General features: G+C 47.2%; 1 protein-coding gene across 4 annotated transcripts in view; it reads right to left on the bottom strand.

The window, feature by feature from the left end:
* The window catches only part of LOC128324917 (nuclear GTPase SLIP-GC-like), a 130,850-nt gene that overhangs the window by 66,743 nt on the left and 43,878 nt on the right, over positions 1-20,229 (bottom strand). For all 4 annotated transcript variants that reach the window (XM_053250113.1, XM_053250131.1, XM_053250121.1 and 1 more), the window contains exon 7: positions 19,029-19,251. In XM_053250113.1, coding sequence (XP_053106088.1) covers positions 19,029-19,251 — 223 coding nt within the window. The remainder of the gene's footprint in view (positions 1-19,028; positions 19,252-20,229) is intronic.

Raw genomic sequence — 20,229 nt, forward strand, 5'->3', positions numbered from 1 at the left:
AGCATTCATTCACACACAGCAAATTTCTACAGGGTGAGGTACTGCTGGATGCAATGACACCACACCACATGTCTTCTACAACTGGACTTTACAAATGAAACATGGCAGAAGATGCAGGCTGATGGCAGTTTCGCTTCTTTCATACTGTATCCTGTGGCCTCAAGTCTGAGCCAGCACATTAGAGACTGGACAAGACAGAGGCTACGGCAGCCACAGCAGTGATGAGGAGAGTTCCCTCCTCTCATGTGAATGTGTTCGCTCTACTCAAACTTATCTGGCAGAAGGTGGGAAGAGACGGGCACAGTCTGGCTGACTCTTACTAAGAGGTAAGGCCTAGCATTGCATTCCGTAAGGGTAGCACTATTATCCCAGCAGCAGAAGGAAGGAACTTTTACTTCCCAAAAGCACACTGGAGAGTGCAGCAAAAGAAGAGAGAGAAGAGAATGAAAAGGTCATGATGAAACAAAAGAAGAACAGCCGTCCTGCTGGATCAGGCCCAAAGCCCATCTAGTCCAGCATGCAACCTGTTTCTGACAGTGACCCACCGGATGCCTCTGGGAAGCTGTAGTGATGGGAAGGACTGAGGGAGGACTAGGCCTCATTTCTGGGAAGGTAAAAGTTGAGCCATCCAGTCGGTGTCGACTCCTGGTGCCCACAGAGCCCTGTGGTTGTTTTTGGCAGAATACAAGAGGGGTTTACCATTGCCTACTCCCCCGCTATGTGAGATGATGCCTTTCAGCATCTTCCTATATCGCTGCTGCCCAATAGAGATGTTTTCCCATAGTCTTGGAAACATACCAGAGGGGATTTGAACAGGCAACCTCTTGCTCCCTAAGCAAGTTACTTCTCCGCTGTGCCATTAGGTGGTGCTGGGAAGGTAGGCCTTCCCTAATAAGGAAAAAAGCCCAGGAAATATAAGACAGAAGAACCAATCCAGAGGACAGGGTGGGAACTATACTCACAGCCCCTACCGGCAAGGATAATGCTTTGTTCTGTTGTTTAGTTCTGTCCCAGGAGGGCCCTAAGGAAGCAGCAGGCAGAGAGCTGCTGGGAAAATGGGAAGGCCGCAGCCTGTAAGTAACAAGCCAGGGCCAAGTCAGTTAGATGTGTGAGGGGACTTATTTTCCTTCAATGTATTGCTTGAAATCTAAGTTACCCAGTTAATGAAAACTCTCTCTTTTTTACAATCTGTTTTATGAATAGACAGTTATTCTTATTGCATACTGTTTCCTTTTAATCTAATAATAAACCCTTGTTGGTGAAGTGTGCTACTCTTCATTCTGGGTCGGCCTTAGTCAAACACCTCTGGAGGCCTAGGAAGTAAAGGTTAAGGGATAATGAGAGGAACCAGATGATGAACAGTATCAGAAGAGACAGTCAATGTAAAACAACAGTGGAAGGGACCTGGTCAAAAGAAGTGTCAGAGAAGGAGCGGAGGCAAGAACAAGGTAAAGGAAGAAGGATAAGAACATAAGAACAGCCCTGCTGGATCAGGCCTAAAGCCCATCTAGTCCAGCATCCTGCCTCACACAGTGACCCACTAGCTGCCTCTGGGAAGCCCAAAGGCAAGTGGTATGTGCATGCCCTCTCTCCTGCTGTTGCTCCCCTGTGACTGGTATTGAGAGGCATCTTGACTGAGGCTGGAGGTGGCTTATAGCTACCAGACTAGTAGCCATTGATAGACCTCTCCTACAGGAATTTGTCTAAGCCCCTTTTAAAGCCATCCAAGCTAGTGGCCATCACCACAGCTTGTGGCAGAGAATTCCATAGATTTAATTATGCACTGTGTGAAAAAGTACTTCCTTTTGTTGGTCCTATATTTCCTGGCCATAAGTCTCATCTTTCTGTTGTTGAGAGAAAGGGAGAAAATCCCCCCCCCATCCACTACTCCATGCATAATTTTATACACTTTGATCATGATTCCCAGTAGTCTCTTCTCCAAACTAAAGAACCCCAGATACTGTAGCTTTGCCTCATAAGGAAGGTGCTCCAGGCCCTAATTGTCTTTGTGGTAGATTAAGCCTTTATCTCAGAGCAGCTCACGTGAGGGGGGAAAATGATGAGTCATCCTCAGCAAGCTGCCTGAGTGGGCTTCTCATTAAACTATTCTGTATTTCTGGTAGATTAAAACTCTGCCACCAGATCTCTCCTACAGGCTACTCTGAATGGGAATTGGAGTGATCAAAGATTCCTGTTCACCTTTTCCTCCTTGCTAACAAACAAGTGTATAAATCCAATTGTTCTTGCAGGGGTCTGCATTTACATGGATATAATTGTTAATTTGGCCAAGCTCACAATGAGACGTGTTTTGCACCAGATAAATCCCGCTTCTGCCCCCACTGCCCTTTCCTGAGTTAAAAAACAACTCTGAGAGGCTTGTAAAAAGAAAAGAACAAAAACACTTTTATTCAGTTAATACAGACTGCTTCTGTCTGAGGCTTTTAGCTTTTCAGATACAATTAAAAATACTTAGTAGGTTACAAAAATAGGTTGTCTTAGGCTTCAATTATAGGTTGCATTTAAGCACACTTAAATGACTACAGAGTCTCTTGCAAAGCCCTAGGTGGGTTGAGCATAGGCTAGTGTTTCTTACTTTAATTACATTGCAGGTAAACTATAATAAAACATTATCAGAGATATGAAAAGCAATCACACAAAGAAATATAAATTCCTGATGCGAAGTCTGACTAAACAATATTCCTGAAGCCAAAAGCCTTGGCTTCATTTCCTTGAACTTGCCAAATTCCTGATAAGAATCAACTGTAAAGTGATGCACATTGAGACGAAAAACCCCAACTTCAGGTATATGCTGATGGGATCCGAGCTGTTGGTGACGGAACAGGAGAGGGATCTTGGGGTTGTGGTGAACAGCTTGTTGAAAGTGTCGACTCAATGTGCGGAAGCTGTGAAAAAGGCCAATTCCATGCTGGGGATCATTAGCAAGAGGACTGAAAATAAAACGGCTAACATTATAATGCCCTTATACGAAACTATGGTGCGACCACACTTGGAGTACTGCGTACAATTCTGGTCACCACATCTTAAAAAGGACATTGTTGAACTGGAGAAGGTACAGAAGAGGGCAACCAAGATGATCAGGGGCCTAGAGCACCTTCCTTATGAGGCAAGACTACAACACCTGGGGCTTTTTAGTTTAGAAAAAAGACAACTGTGGGGTGACATGATAGAGATCTATAAAATCATGCATGGTGTGGAGAAAGTGGAGAGAGAGAAATTCTTTTCCCTCTCACACAACACTAGAACCAGGGGTCACTCCATGAAATTGATTGCCAGGAGGTCTAGGACCAACTACTTTTCCACACAACACGTGATCCACTTGTGGAACTCTCTGCCACAGGATGTGGTGACAGCCAACAACCTGGATGGCTTTAGGAGGGGTTTGGCTAACTTCATGGAGGAGAGGTCCATCAATGGCTACTAGTTGGAGGGCTGTGGGCCACCTCCAGCCTCCAAGGCAGGATGCCTCTGAGTACCAGTTGCAGGGGAGTAACAGCAGGAGAGAGGGCATGCCCTCAACTCCTGCCTGTGGCTTCCAGCGGCATCTGGTGGGCCACTGTGCGAAACAGGATGCTGGACTAGATGGGCCTTGGGCGTGATCCAGCACGGCTGTTCTTATGTTCTTATGTTAAGCCCCTGCAATTCTATCTTCCAAGAATCTGCAGTCATCTTAATGTAGCAAACTCCATTACAGCATGTCCTCCGTGCTCCTTCAGCACAGACTTCCTTTCTTGTGCCCAGAATTCCCCCTGCAGGTCTCCAATCAATCCAACAGGTGGGTGGGACAGGTCAATCCCTGGAGGTCACCAGCCTGTCAGTCAAGACAGGGGTTCACTTCCTGGTGTCCCTTTAGAGGGTGGGGAGATGTGTCACTACAGTCTTGGTTGCCTTTTCCAGTTCTACAATATCCTTCTTAAGATATGGTGATCAGAACTGTACTCAATACTCTAAATGTGGCCAGACCATAGATTTGTATAAGGGCATTATCATATTAGCATTTTTATTTTCAATCCCTAATGATCAGTTCCTAATGAGAATTGGCCTTTTTCACAACTGCTGTGCACTGAATCAACACTTTCAATGAACTATCGACTACGACCCCAAGATCTCTTTCCTAGTCGGTCACTGACAGCGCAGATCCCATCAGCGCAGATCCCATCAGTGCCGTCTCAACGTCGAACCAGCTCAGCTCAAAGATTCAGGGTTGAGCCGAACCACCCCCGGTTCGGCTCAACCCTGGACCGAATCCCACCCCCCAGCTGTTGGGGGTGGGGAGTTGCAAGCCTTTTCACATTTTTTTTTTAAAAATAGTGCTTACCCCCTCCAGGGAGCTTCTCTGAGGCCATGGAGGGGGTGTCCACAGAGCTTCCCCCTCTTGCCGCTGGCCTTCATTTTGGCAAAAAAATGCCCAGTTTGGGCATTCTTCAGCCCGTTCCAGGCCTTTCCCCCATCGCGGTGGCCATTTTGGAGGCCACCACACATGCGCAATGGGCCCCTGCATGACTGGGTCATGACAAACCACACCTCCATCACAGTTTTCAGAAAGTGTGTTAAATATTGGCTTTTTACCCAGGCTTTTATATGATTGTCTCTACTGCTACTTTTTTATTTTTATGATTATTTTATGCTTGTATTTAAAATCTTTTTAGTCATATTTATGTTTTTATTTTTTAGCTTAATATTTTAATTGTGTATTTTTACAGTCTTGTTTTAATTTTTCTGTGTTGGGTTAGGGATTGTTTTCTGTGGGGGGCACATTGGGGCCAGATTGGGGGCAGAAAGTGGATCTCAGAAGTTTTTTCTGAGGTGTGAATTCTCATTCTATCATAGCAAATGAGATATTTTCAATTAAACAACTCTCATGACCCCACTTTCACTTTTTCACACTCTCAATTACTATGAATATGAATATGAGGAAGTAATCAATTTAGCACACTTCACCTTATGAAGACAAACCTCAGAAATTCACCAAAATTCACCCCTCTGCCCAATCACTCTGAAATTGGGGACGGGTGGTAGCCTCCACCCATTAGGCACTATCTACCAGCCCACCCCACTCCTTTGGGGCAGATCCACTTTCTGCCCCCAATCTGCCCCAAAGACACCCAAACTTCAAATATTCCCAAAAAATCAGCCCTCTGCCCAATCCCCCTGAAATTGGGGTGGTCGCCTCCACCCATTAGGCACTACCACCCCACTCCACTCTTTTGGGGCAGATCCACTTTCTGCCCCCAAACTGCCCCAAAGTCACTAAAACTTCAAAAATTCTCAAAAAATCATCCCTTTGTCCAATCCCCCTGAAATTGGGGTGGTAGCCTCCACCCATTATGCACTACCACCCCACCCCACTATTCTGCCCCAGGCCCCAATTTCTGCCCCAATCTGCCCCAAAGACATGAAAACTTCAGAAATTTCCCAAAAATCAGCCCTTTGCCCAATCCCCCTGAAATTGGGGTGGTAGCCTGCACCCATTAGGCACTACCACCCCACCCCACTCTTTTTGCCCAGATCCCATGCTATTCCCCAGAACTGCCCCAAAGTCACTAAAACTTCAAAAAATCCCCCCAAATCAACCACGAACCGAATCACCCAAATTTTTCAGGCCCGAAATTCGGGTGATTTGGCTCGGGCCCAAAAAATATCGGGGGACATCGGGGTGATTCGGTTCGGCCCCGAATCACCCGAAATTGCCCGTTTCGGGCACAGATCATTCTGTGCCCGAAATTTTTTGCACATCCCTAAAAGCAACTACTGGGAGGGTGAGCCTTTCCTAAAAAGGAGGGGGGGAAATCGGGAAGTTCAAATCCAAGGGATTTCTGGCTCAATTGCCTACTGGAGAACAGAAAGCTTTGCTCGGCTGGGTCAGTCTGTCCCAGGAGGGCCCTGAGGAAGCAGCAGGCTGAGAGCTGCTGGCCAAATGGAAAGGTGTAACAAGTTAGGACCAGTTCAGGTAGTCACATAAATGGACTTAATTTTTTATTTCCTGTATTGCTGGAATCTGTGTGGACTAGTTTAATGAAAACTCTCTCTTATAATTGTTCTTATTGCATACATTTTTCTTTTAATCTAATAATAAATCCTGGCTTGGGTAGGAGTCATGACACGTTCCCTGAAGTCCAAAGTGTCTGTGCTGACTTGCTTGGCAGTGGCAGTTCTCCACTCACGTATATGCTGAATGTGATCACATTATGGTGACTCATTGTTACCTATTGGTACCTTGACCCTGGCATCTTGTTGGAGATTTTACTCCTCTAGCATTCTCTGCTCCTGTTTACTGGCCACTAGGGCCTTTAGGAGCAGAGGAATCTCTCTTGATTCTGTTCTTTGTCCCTGCTTTAAGCCCACCTGGAGGCTTTACACACACAGCTTTTTGCTCACATCCCCTGCAGAATAAAGGCTGCAAGTCCACATATCAGCTGGATTAACTCTGAAGTCCCTGCAAGCTATCAGGGACCAGTACACACCCAACTCTGCTTTCCCCCAAATTACTGCTGCACATTCTAGCTTGGCCCAAATTATGTCCTGGATTTTAAAAAATCCTCTATTTGTGGCAGCTTTTTTAAAAAAGAGCTTTCTGGTATGCCACGAGGCTTCTCCCGAGATGTGTAGAGTGGCCATTGCCAGTAACTTGCTGTTTTTAAAAATTCAATGAAGTTTCATTCATTGAGTTTTGAAGCCCCTGCTACCTCAGGGCCTTCACTGAGTTCTGAAAAACTAAAACACCAAATTACTGGCAATGGCCACTCTACACATCTCGGGAGAAGCCCCGAGCCATACCAGAAAGCTCAGTTTTGACAGCTGTGTTAGGTATGGTCTGCTCTGAGTGATTTGCCATTGCAAGCGCTGTGGTGGGGGAAGGGTTGTGGCAGATTGGTGAAATTCTGTGGAGGGAGTCCAGAAGGGGAGGAGGAGGGAGAAATTCCTGAGTTAAGCGCAAGCACAAACTGCAAAATGTGCATCTTCCTTAGGCCTTACATGTGTCTTAGGCCTTACATATGCAGAATGGAGACTACAGCTTCCATGTAACCTGAGCCATTTGTGTCTGAGCTGATCGAGGCTGCATTTTTCTTAATGACAGCGAGAAAGCAACTATTTCTACTTTAAACTTCCCAGCCTCGTAAACGGTCTAGGGTGGTGGTGGGGACATGAGGTGAAGAAGGCAGTTACTTACAAAGGCAAGTTCATTATAAAAATCAGCAGAGAATTGTGTCAGATTTGGCAGGTTTCGGTTAAGCGTTCTGTTGTTTGATCCAGATGCTTGGCAACTTGTCCCACCAATCTTCCGTAACTAACTGTCAAACTAACAACAGCAAAAAGGGGTCTCTCACCACCTGCTCTTGGATGTGATTGGTTGGAGAAAAAATCCGGAGCAAGCTGTGGGAACGCACACAGGAAAAGGATCTGCAGGGATTGCAGAGAGGAGCCGACCCTGTGTGAATGGTCCATTTAATTCCCTGAATTAAAAATCTGTGAATCTGCTTCAAAGCAGATTAGCTCTTCAGACACCCTGCGACATGAAGCCATGTGTGAATAACTCCCTGGATGTTTTCACATGGGCCTTTTAAAGCCCTTTAAGTTGCATCTCCTCCGGTATGGAGGGAGGGAGCTCACCTATTTATTTTTATTTTATTTATTTGTTCAATTTATAGACTGCCCTTACAGAACAGCTCAGGGCCGTTGACAAAAATCACAAAACAGTTAAAATCAATCAGCGATCGGGAACAAAAAAAATTTAAAATACAATAAAGCAACTAAAATAATAATAATAATAATACAATTCAAAACCTTATAAAAACTCGATACATTAAAAACCCTTTTAAAACAATTTAAAAACCCTGGAAGGCCGGGCCGAACCAGTAGGTCTTTAGGGCTCTCCTAAATGCCAATAAAGAATTCAAATTACGGATTTCTGCAGGGAGCGCATTCCACAATCTAGGAGCTGCTACAGAGAAGGCCCACCTCTGGGTCGCCACCAGATGAGCAGGTGGCAACTGGAGCCGGACCTCCTCAGATGATCTTAGCATGCGGTGGGGATCAGAGTGAAGAAGGTGCTCTCTAAGGTAACCTGGACCTAAGCCATTCAGGGCTTTAAAAGTAATAACCAGTACTTTGTATTTTGCCCAGAAGCATATCGGCAGCCAGTACAGCTGTTTCAAAACAGGCATAATATGGTCTCTCCGAGTTGCCCCAGAGACAAGCCTGGCTGCCGCATTTTGAACTAACTGAAGTTTCCGAACTATGTACAAAGGCAGCCCAAAAAGAGCGCATTACAGTAGTCAAGCCTGGAGATTACCAGCTGGTGCACCACTGTTCTGAGGTCATCCTCCTCTAGGAATGGACGCAGCTGTCGAATCAGCCTAAGCTGATAAAAAGAACTCCTGGTCACAGCCTCCACCTGAGATACCAGGGTGAGGCCTGGGTCCAGGAGTACCCCCAAGCTGCAAACCTGCTCCTTCTGGGGGAGTGTAACCCCATCCAGCACAGGGAGATCTACCGTATTTTACGGAGTATAAGACGCACTTTTTTCCTTGAAAAATATCCCCCCAAATTCAGGTGTGTCTTATACTCCGATTCGATTGGGGGGAGGTTCCATTAAGGGCGGGGGAGGGTTTACTTACCCCTCCTGTGCTTTCCCCACTCTGGCGCCATATTTCCTTTACAAATTGGGCGGCAGGATACCTCCCTGCCTCCCCTTTCCCCGCTGGGCTCCTTTTAGAAATCGGGCGGCAGAATACCTCCCTGCCGCCCCTTTCCAGGCTTGGCTGCAAAAGGTTTTAAGAAGCCTTTTGCACGCGCGCATGCAAAAGGCTTCTTAAAGCCTTTTGCAGCCAAGCCTGGAAAGGGGTGGCACGAGCCCACGCAGGTGAGCGCCAGCCCGCAGGAGCCGCCGGAGGCACACAGTGAAGGAGGTCCCAGGCGGGCCCCGCCGACGGCTGCGATGAGCAACAACTAGCAGCAGCCGCCGCCGCCACAGGTCACCAACGTGGGCTCGCTGCTGCTGGCAGGAGGGAAAGGACAGAGCCGGGCTCGGTGGGAGGGCTTGGAGGGGAGGCGAGAGGAGAAGGAAAGCTCGAAAACTCAAAAACTGGATGAAAATTTAAGGTGCGTCTTATAGTCTGTAGCATCTTATAGTCCGTAAAATACGGTAACTAATCCCTCAGATTCTGAGCCCCTACAATGAGCACCTCCGTCTTGCTTGGATTCAGTTTCAATTTGCTATCCCTCATCCAGTCGATTACTGCCTGTAGGCAGGCATTTAGGGAGCAAATGCCATTTCCTGATGAAGCAGATGAATGAGAGAAGTAGATTTGGGTGTCATCAGCATACTGATAACATCCAGCACCAAATCTCCTGATGACCTCACCCAGCAGTTTCATGTAGATATTGAAAAGCATTGGTGACAGAATGGAGCCCTGAGGGACTCCATATAACAGTTCTAATTAGAAAAGCGACTATCACCAAGCTCCACCATTTGAGATCTGCCTGAGAGATAGGAGCAGAACCACTGCAGAGCAGTGCCTCCTATTCCCAACCCCTCCAGGCAACCAAGGATACCATGGTTGATGGTATCAAACACCACCGAGAGATCCAAGAGAACCAACATAGTCACACTCCCTGTCGATTCCCCTGTATAGGTCATCCATCAGGACGACCAAAGCTGTCTCAACCCCATAACCCGCTCTAAAGCCAGTCTGAAATGGGTCTAGATAATCAGTTTCCTCCAAAAACGCCAGGAGCTGGTCGGCCACCACCCGCTCGATCACCTTCCTCAACCCAAGAGAGATTCGAGATTGGCCTATAACTATCCATCGCTGAGGGATCCAGGGAAGGCTTCTTGAGAAAAGGTCTAATTATTGCCTCCTTCAAGCATGGAGGCACCTTACCCTCCCTCAGCGAGGCATTTATGATATTAACCAGGCCTCCTCGAATAATCTCCCTGCTAGATCGAAGCAGCCAAGTCGGGCAATGGTCCAGAGATCAAGTGGTGGACTGCACCGCTCCAAACAACTTGTCCACATCCTCAGGAATCACAGATTGAAACTGATTCAACCTAATACTGCAAGAAGGATTGCTGGACACCTCCTCCATAGACCCTGCAGAAAAAGTGGAATCCAAGTCGGCCCGAAAAAAAGCCCTCCCTTGATCCCTCCAACCTGGACAACTATAGACCTGTGTCTAACCTTCCCTTTTTGGGCAAGGTGATAGAGCGTGTGGTGGCGTCCCAGCTGCAGAGGGTCTTGGATGATACGGATTATCTGGACCCTTTTCAATCTGGCTTCTGCCCCAGATATGGGACTGAGACTGCCTTGGTCGCTCAAGTGGATGACCTACGCCCGGAACTAGACAGGGGGAGTGCGTCCCTGTTGGTTCTGCTGGACCTCTCGGCGGCGTTCGATACCATCGACCATGGTATCCTTCTGGGCCGCCTCTCGAGTATGGGAATCGGAGGCACTGCATTGCAGTGGTTCCGGTCCTTTCTTGGGGGGAGGGTCCATAAGGTGGTGCTGGGGGACTACTGCTCGGCCCCATGGCCGTTGGCCTGTGGGGTCCCGCAGGGATCGGTCTTGTCCCCCATGCTGTTTAACATCTACATGAAGCCGCTGGGAGAGGTCATCTGGGGACTTGGACTGAGTTGTCAGCAATATGCGGATGACACTCAGCTCTATCTCTCCTTGTCATCTGATCCTAGGGAGGCGGTGGATGTCCTGAACCGGGGGCTGGAGGCCGTGATGGGTTGGATGTGGGCTAACAAACTGAAATTGAATCCGGATAAGACGGAGGTACTGTTGGTCAGTAGGAAAGCCAATCGGGATGAGGAGATTTTACCGGTTCTGGATGGGGTTGCACTCCCCTTGAAGGAGCAAGTACGCAGCTTGGGGGTACTACTGGACCCGGCTCTGCTTTTGGAAGCTCAGGTGGAGGCGGTGGCCAGGGGTGCCTTTGCACGGCTTCGGCTGGTGCGCCAGCTGCGTCCCTTTCTCGAGAAGGCAGATCTGGCCACGGTTACCCACGCCTTAGTCACGTCACGGCTGGATTACTGTAACGCGCTCTACGTGGGGCTGCCCTTGAAGAATATCCGGAAACTGCAGCTAGTGCAAAACGCAGCAGCGAGGGTTTTATCCAGAGCTTCCCGTTGGGAACATATCACCCCCATTTTGAAAGAGCTGCACTGGCTACCGGTTCGTTTCCGGGTCCAATTCAAGGTGCTGGTTTTGACCTTTAAAGCCCTAAACGGTTTGGGCCCGGGGTATTTGAGGGACCGCCTGCTCCCAAGGGTTGCTGCCCGCTTGACGAGGACATCTGAGGGGGCCCTGCTCCGGGTGCCGACGATGAGAGAGGCCCGGCTGTCGTGCACTCGGGACAGGGCCTTCTCTGTTGCTGCCCCCAGACTCTGGAATGCTCTCCCAGTGGCCATTCGTTCCTCGGACTCCATCACGGCTTTTAGAAAGCTTGTAAAGACTTGGCTTTTTACCCAGGCTTTTACATAGTCGTTTTTACTGCTGCTTCTGGGTGTTTTTATTTGTTGTATTGTTTTATGCTTGTTTTTATATGTTTTTATACTCTTAGCATGTTGTTTTTATTGTGTTTTTATTGTATGTTTTTAACTTTTGTAAACCGCCTTGGGGTTATCTTTTAACGAAAGGCAGTATAAAAATGCAAAAATAAATAAATAAAATAAAATAAATAAATTTTATCTGCAAAGAACCCACTGAGGGCATCAGAACAGAGCACCTCCGGGAGTTGATTAGAAACAGAAGGAGTAGAAATTAGACTCCTCACTACCCAGGATAACTTCATCAAATGTGAACCCGTGGAAGCAATGAGAGCCGATCAGAACTTCTTTTTTGCCATATGCACCACCTCCGTATAAGCCCTCAAGTGGGTCACATGCTGCATCTTATCAAATACGAGCTGAGTTCTCCTCCACCTGCACTCCAGTCGCCTACCCAGCTGCTTCAAGCCTCGCAACTCCTCAGTATACCAGGGAGCCGATTTTGAAGCGGGTCTGGAGGGACACTTAGGAGCAATCGTGTCTACTGTGCTGGCAAGTTCCTTATTCCAGGTTCCCACCAGGGCATTGACAGAATCACCTGCAGCACCAACTTCGAAACCATCCAAGGCCTTTTGAAATCCTACTGGTCCAGCAGCCTTTTTGGGTGGACCATCCTAACTGGTCCATCACCCCTGCAGGAGTGGATCGTGGCTGTGATACCAACCTTAACCAGGTAGTAGTCTGTCCATGACAATGAGGAAACCACCAGATCCCCCACCCACAGAATACCCCCCCGATCTGAACAGAAGACCAGATCGAGCACGTGGCTGGCAACATGAGTTGGTTCAGAAATTAGTTGGGATAGGAGGGAGGGAAAACTGCCACGTCACCTTGGGCTTGGCCTCGGTCCTGCAAGGCACCATGACACTTCAGCCAGTCCAGGGGTAGAGGAGGCAGAGGGAATCAGGAGGGGGCCAAAGGAGAAGGGGCAGCTAGGCAAGACCCCCAGACTCTCACCCTGAGGGGTGCCCAGCAAGATGGTAGTCCTACCAGCCAGATTTATCCCGAAGTCCCTATGAGTTATCGGGGAGAAGTTCACACACAATTGGGGTTTTTCACTGTGTTAGTCCGGTTTATATCTGGGGTAACAAAATCCACTATTTGTGTTGGTTTGGGGGGACAACTCTGAGTTCTCTGTAAAGCTTCCCAGCAAACTTGCGGTAAAGCCTGTTGTGTGTAAAAGTCCCTGACAACTAGACTCATAGAGGCTATTCTCACGAGCAGCAAACATCAGCCTAGGAGAGCCTAGCCCGATTTTTGCTGCTCGTGTAAACCACCGGGCTTGCAGGCAAGCCCGGTGGCTTACAAGTGGCTAGCCCGCTTCTGTAGCCCGCCCCTTAAACCAGGTTTGCGGAGCAAGCGCTCTGCACACCCAGTTTTCAAAATTGTGAGTGGCCGCAACCCAACTCTGCACTGCGGCTACTCATGAGGAGACCCCCGACCAGGAGGCTCGGGGGTCTCTCCAGTATGCCCTGCGCACTCGCACAGGGCATACTGAAGCTTCTGGGGGCTGCGCGGCCCCCGATTCTCCCAGCCCCTGCCAGCTCCGTAACGGAGCCAGCAGTCATGTGGGTGGCCACTGCCGCCGCCCAAGCAGGACTTCCTGCTTGTCTGAAAGGAAAGCGGGCTTAGGATGAGCTTTGCTTTCTCCTTGCAAACCCCATCCAGGCTCTTCTCACTAATCGTGAGAAGAGCCTCATATTCTCAGGCTACTTCCTTCCTACTTGTTTTCCCTCTCACTGCCTGACACCATGAGGAAGCTGGAGGAAGCACACAGCCTCTTCTGTCCTCGCATGCAATTTCCCTAATAAACCTTTTGGACCTTAAGCATCAGTCTCCAGGCGCTCTTAATGAGCTGATCTCTATGAAGGCATCTTCTGCTGCATAAAACCCTCCCCTCCTGTTGGGAGTTTGCTATAGAAGGAAACGCAGACCCTTATTTGGATTCGGCAATCTATCACAATACCAACAAAGAATCCAAGTGTTGTATACTAATGTTTTAATACAATACTATTTTATTTTTTTAAAGTCATCTTGACTCCAGTGAATGTGATTACTCAAAGTCAATAAGATATATCCATATATCACAACAAAATTCATGGAAGATAATCAATGAAATCTCATTAATCACAGTGTGTCCAGTTGAGAAAATTACATCTGATTATTCATTTCCAAAATGTCAGTATCCCCATATATCCCCATATGATTGCAGTGTCTCATTTCATTAAACGAGAGCCCACAGGAAAGAGGAAAGAGCATGCCCTCTCTCTTGCTGCTGTTGCTCCCCTGCAACTGGCATTGAGAGGCATCATGCCTCTGAGGCTGGAAGTGGCCCACAGCCACCAGACTAGTAGCCACTGATAGACCTGTCCACCATGAATCTGTCTAAGCCCCTTTTAAAGCCATCCAAGCTGGTGGTCATCACCATATCCCATGGCAAAGAGATGCCCCCAGCCCCACAGACCTCTTCCCCTGTCCTCAGTTGACCCCATAACTCAGTTCCCCAGGACATATTTAAAACCCTCTCCTCCCCACATCTTGATGCCTGCATTTTCTGCATACCTCTTCGGCGCCCTACTTTCCACCACACAAACCACTGCCCCCTTGCTAAGACCTCCATCTCCTGCCACCACTTTCTCCGTTACCCTCCTCTGCCTCCCAGCCTCATAGGTACACTCACCTGCCCCCTACTAATGTGCCCCGCAGCTCCCAGTGCTCCTCTCCCCTGCCCCATAGATCTCCTCATTCCTTACTGCTAAGGCTCCCCAATTCATCCACTTGCTGCCCAGTTTTTTAAACATTTAAAAGGATATAGTCAATGTCTGCATAATTGATCCTACTTTTCCATAGCCAACTCCATAAGTATTGCCCCCCAATCAGCTCCCCAAGCCAGGCTCCATTCCCCCTATATATTTGTACCCCTTAGAATCAAACCTCCACCCCACAGACCTGCTCTTTCCCCCAAATTTTACCACCACCCCACAGCCCTTCCTTCACCCAACTGCTTAACCCTCCCTTTCTGCTCTGACATGCCCATCTTCCCACTGTCTGACCTTACAACCCTTTGGCTTCCACTGCACCCCTAAAGGATACAGCCCGCAATATGCTGCTTTGCCCCACAACTTAACCCATAGATCCCACCCCCATTTCCCCTCCTTATTTTTCCCACCAACCCTCTGAAGTCTCGTCGTAGGCTTATCTATGCAACCCCGAACTCTCGATCAGCCCCACAACTGCTCTCCTCTGTACCCTACAAATGCACAGCTCTTTGCCACCCCCTTAGTTCCCCCATAACATGAGTTTCTGCTTCCTCCAACCAACCCCCACAACCCTATTCCAAGCTCCCCCTACTGCTTACCTCACACTTTGCCAGGATCCCCTTTGCTGCCAGCACCAGCCTGTTGTTGTGTGCAAACAGCAACACTGACAAACACTGACAAACTGACAACACTGACAAACAGCAACACTGACTAACACTGACTAATACTTGAGAAAAATTAAGGTGTGGTCTGTACTGCGGGGGGGGGGCGGTGGCATTGGCTAAAGTAAAGGAAGGGGAGGGACTTTAAAATTTTCATTTCATTTTTTAAAAGCAAGTGGAAGTTCTAGTGCGGTGAGAGTTCTGCCACCGTTGCCACCCCCTCCTCCGCCACCACGAGACCCCGCTGGGCTGGTGTTGTTCCCCACACACACACACCTGATTTGTGTCCCTTATTCAGGCAACAGAATCTTGGCAACCCTAGGTAAAAGGGCATGAGTGCAACCTTCTACCCCACTCTGCATCCTGAACATCCATAGAGCTGGATGGCACGAACATGCAGCTGCGGGGGAAATCCTCCAACGTACCAGGGTCCTCATGTGGTGCATTGTGGGATGTGGGAGGCAGAAACCTGCTTTCTCCTTGCCGCTTGCTGCTCCCAGAGCAATCGTGCCCCAGTCATGTGGGGAAGACAGGAAGGCTTTTGCCTTCCCCCAAGCCCTCCCCAGGACAGGTGAGTTTTGGTTGTGTGAACAACCTTATTGTTTGTGGTACAAACTCAAATGAAGACTTGAGGCTTTTATTTTTGATTAAGGATTATATACAGAAACCTTTTTGAGGGTTTGAACATGAACACGTGGACGTTTGACAGAAGAAATTCTACAAGTAAAGGTGTCCAACAAAGATATGTTCTAACTTTATTGTTAAGTTTTATGTTCATGATATAGTTTTAGCTTTGAGTGCTCAAAATTTCCACATCCTAAGATTTTAGAAAGGTCAGTAAACATTCTCCTTTATGCAGGTAATGAGGTTGTGCACACAAGCAGCCCTCCCTAGGCTTGGGCAGCCCCACCTGGGCAGGGCTCCTCATGTGAAGTGCCAAGATCGAGGCTGACTCCCTGGGGAGCCCGGGAATTTTCGCCAGGCTTTTACCCAGGTCTGGGGTCGTGAGTATGCTCAGGCTGGAAGGGGCCTGAGCAGACACAGAGCCAGGCACCTAGAGTGTCCGGCCTCTGAGGAAAATCCTTCACTGTGCCGCACACGGTGCATGGTCCTCCAGACCCTAAGGTGGCCCATGTTCCAAGGACACCTTGAAGCACTGGTAGCTCCACCCCTGATTTCAACCACCCAAGTGGGATTGAGAAGATTGCTCAGAAGGTTTGATGTCCTCTAAGGAAAAAACAGGCTAGTAATTAATAGGGATCAATCTAAAGTAGTGGGTTTTGGCAACGAGAGGACTCCACATAAGCGGTACCTAGATTATAAAGAGATTGATTGATTGATTGATTGATTGATTGATTGCTGTCAAGTTGGTGTTGACTCTTTGGGAAATAGAACAGGTAAAATCTTACTGTTACCAGGGTGTAGTTTTCTCTGCGTCAGGAGTCTTGGTTTATCATTCGCTGGCTTATAAGCTCTAAATAGGCTCTTGAACTGCAGATACCCAGGATCCATAAGTCCAGTGCTAAAGGCTTTTAAAGCAAAGGTGATCACAGTGTTGAAATATGGGGTTTTGCTAATGTCTTGCCAATAGAAAAAGTTCAGTCATGCTTTTGGCATACCATTTTGGAAGTATTAAAATCCACCCCCAGCATATTGTATTAGAGCTGAGTTGGGCATCCAAGTTATTTTAACTGTAACACATATTAGACTGTTTAACTCTTGGGCTAAAGTAATCCAAATGGATCAGGAGAGGCTATCTAGATCTTGCCTAGAGGAACAGAGCATACTTATCCTAAAAAACATTTAGTTTCATAAGAACATAAGAACAGCCCTCCTGGATCAGGCCCAAGGAAGCCCATCTAGGCCAGCATCCTGTTTCACACAGTGGCCCACTAGATGCCGCTGGAAGCCACAGGCAGGAGTTGAGGGCAGGCCCTCTCTCCTGCTGCTGTTACTCCCCTGCAACTGGTATTCAGAGGCATCCTGCCTTGGAAGCTGGAGGTGGCCTTTAGCCTTTCAACTAGTAGCCAATGATAGACCTCTCCTCCATGAAGTTATCCAAACCCTTCTTAAAGCCATCCAGGTGGTTGGCTGTCACCACATCTTGTGGCAGAGAATTCCACAAGTTGATTATGCACTGTGAGAAAAAATACTTCTATTTGCTGGTCCTAAATTTCCCGGCAATCAGTTTCATGGGATGGCCCCTGGTTCTTGTGAGAGGGAGAAGAATTTCTCTCCCTCCACTTTCTCCACACCATGCATGATTTTATAGACCTCTATCATGTCTCCCTGCAGTCGTATTTTTTCTAAACTAAATAACCCCAGGCTATCTAGATCTTGCATACCTATCCTAAAAAACATTTCGTTTCAAAATTCAAAAATCTACTACTGCATTATGGATTTTCAGTACAGGCTCTCTGAGTAGCCTTGGGAGTGCCTCAAGGAAGCTTTCAAACAAAGCATGTTAGATATGGGAGCACAATCTGACATCGATGCCCTGACTTCTTCAAGAGTTGTGTGATGGTTGCCAGGGTCAAAAGTTCATCATCAAATTGAAAATTATTTTTTCCATATGAAAAGGGAACATTGCAAGACTTACACCAGACTTTGCTTTGAACAGATGGACTCAGTAATTAAGTTGGGCTGAATCTGGGGTATACCACTGGAAGACAGATTAAGTGGTGTTGCAGTTCTGGAACATCTGGCAATGCAAACTTGCATTAAAGAGCAATATTTAGCAACTTATTTGAAGAAAATGAAATATTGTAGTGTAACAGGAAATTTGATTTCCCTACTGCACAGATCAAATCAACATGTCAGAGAAAAGTTGACCATTTTTGTTATTATTAAGGACTCAAGTTTAAGAGAAAAATATGTGAGGTCCATTGAACTTAATTTTCATGGAAATTCTGAATGCTGAGAACGATATTAAATGGGAATGTTTTTTCTTATTATTAATTTTTAATTTAAATTTGATATGTTTATGGGTAAAATATTTTCATTTAAAATTAATGTTTAAAATTACAGTTTTTACTGTTAAAATTTTGTGTTAATCTTTTTCATTTTTATGATATTGCTATTTTAATGGGTTTTTTAAATGATCAGATGACTAATTAATAAACGTATTCATCTCTTACAGTCTCTTTGACGTCATTGACAGGAAGCTGCCCAGCTCCTATTGGCTTCCCCCAGACATCATTTTAAAAGATGTCTATGTGACCTTTCTGATTTTAAATGGTTCTGGTTCCATCTTAGTTCAAGTGGAGCCCATCCCTTTTGTACAGGCTTGGCTTGTCCCCAAGCATTCCCAACCGCCCCCCAACCTCCATCCTGGCACCACTGTCTCATACATGAATTGAGACCCCTAAGCTCTGCCTGTCTTGCTGGCCCTACATGTGGAATAGGTAGCATTTCTCAGAATGGACTTCTATGCTACCTAGCAATATGCTACCTAGCAGCCTAAATTTTGCTTCCAGGACCTCCTGACTACATTTTCCCAACATTGTTAGTGCCAACATGCTCCATGACTGCTGACCCCTCCCCAAGCACTGCCAAATAGTATGACTTTCACAAACACTGTGGATCCACAACATTCACATCAGGCAGATAATTCACTGCATGGTCTATACGTGGGTCACAAATCCATCTCTCTGTTCCCCTAATGACTGGATTGCCCACTACTAAGAGCCCCCCCCCCCAACAGAGGAGTATTCTTTGTGCAAGAAGATATGGGTTCATCATCTAAGAAATAGATGGCTAGCAACATCTCCAGGTAAAGCTGGGAAAGACCTTTTTCTGTCTGAAACTTTGGAGAGCTACCACCAGACAGCTAAACAATACTGAGCTAGATAGACCAATAGTCTGATTCAGTATAAGACTGATTTCTATGTTCAAAAAGTATGAGGGTGTCCATTAAGAAATGTGTGCCCCACATGTCAAATCCCAATTCTCTTTCCAGTATTTCTGCTGGAGTTACTCCAGTACAGAGGGAAGCACTGAGGAGTCCTCTGCCCCATGGGGAGAAATTCCACTCACCTGATCTGAGAGAAGGTGAATCGTAGCTTCACAAAAGTTACTCTTGCTTCTCTTCACCTGCACGACACAAGCAGTGCACGTCTTGCTCCCAGAAACTGGCAGGAACAGCTTCTTCCCTATCAAGGCATTGAGCAGAGAACTCTTCCCTGCCCCTGTACTTCCAAGAAACCCAATGCAAATGGGGTCCAAAGATGTCTTCTTCTTCAGAGTATACAGACGCTCACTGTGGAAGAAATTTAGGTGAACAGCAATAAGAGGATCTAAGATGCAATCTGTCAAGTTCAGCAGTCCCAACACTTCAGAGGCCTCAGCCATGGGCTAAGGGAGAGTTCTTGTTTCCATTGTTTGGAGAAACTGAGACTGGAGGGGTTTTGGGTTTGTTTTTTTTTTTTAGTTCTTCAGAGAACTGAACCCTAACCAGCTCAGAGAAGCTTTATTGCCCTTTGTGTACACACAGACCCCTCTTGCCCTGCTGTCACCTCTGGTCAAATAGATTTTGCAACCTAATTCAGCTAGTCCTGAAGATAGTCCTGAAGATGTGAATTCATTTAAGGTAGATGTGTGTTTCTTGGCCAGCTCTTTATTAATCTTGAACTTCAATCCTGACCCCTCACCATTCACAGTACTTTTGTGAGGTTGCACACAGCTCCCCTTTTGGGAGAAGACGGGGGCAAAATAGGAACTGAAGAGTTCCATCTTCTCTTTGTCACCCATTAACTTTTCACCGTAGTTCAAGCAATGAGTTTACTGTTTTCTTCCTTTCCCTATTACTTCAAGCACAAATGGAAAAATTATTCTTGTTGGTCTTAGCATAGGGATGTGCAAGCCAGTCCGGGTTCAGACTGGACTGGCCCCGGTTCTAATAGATCCGGTTCGAACAGTTTCGGGGGATATACTTGTAAAGGTGAATCCGGCAAGAATTCCACTTTACAAGTAAAGGGGCATTCCCTAAACTAAGGTTGAGGGGAAGGATACCTTTCCTCCAAACCCCCCACCAGTCTCCTGAAGAGCAGCCCAGGCCAGCTGCAGCCTGATTTGGGCCTCTGTGCATGGACCAGATTCCCCTTTACAAGTATATCCCCTGGACAGGCCTGTGGACCAGTTCGGCCCAGCTCCATGGCCAAACCGGACCAGACCTGGTTCAGCCAGAACTGAGCCAGGCTGGGACAGTTCACACCCCTATCTTAGCATCCCTTGCCAG

Source organism: Hemicordylus capensis, chromosome 1 (genome assembly GCF_027244095.1).
Source record: "Hemicordylus capensis ecotype Gifberg chromosome 1, rHemCap1.1.pri, whole genome shotgun sequence".
Lineage (NCBI taxonomy): Eukaryota > Metazoa > Chordata > Lepidosauria > Squamata > Cordylidae > Hemicordylus > Hemicordylus capensis.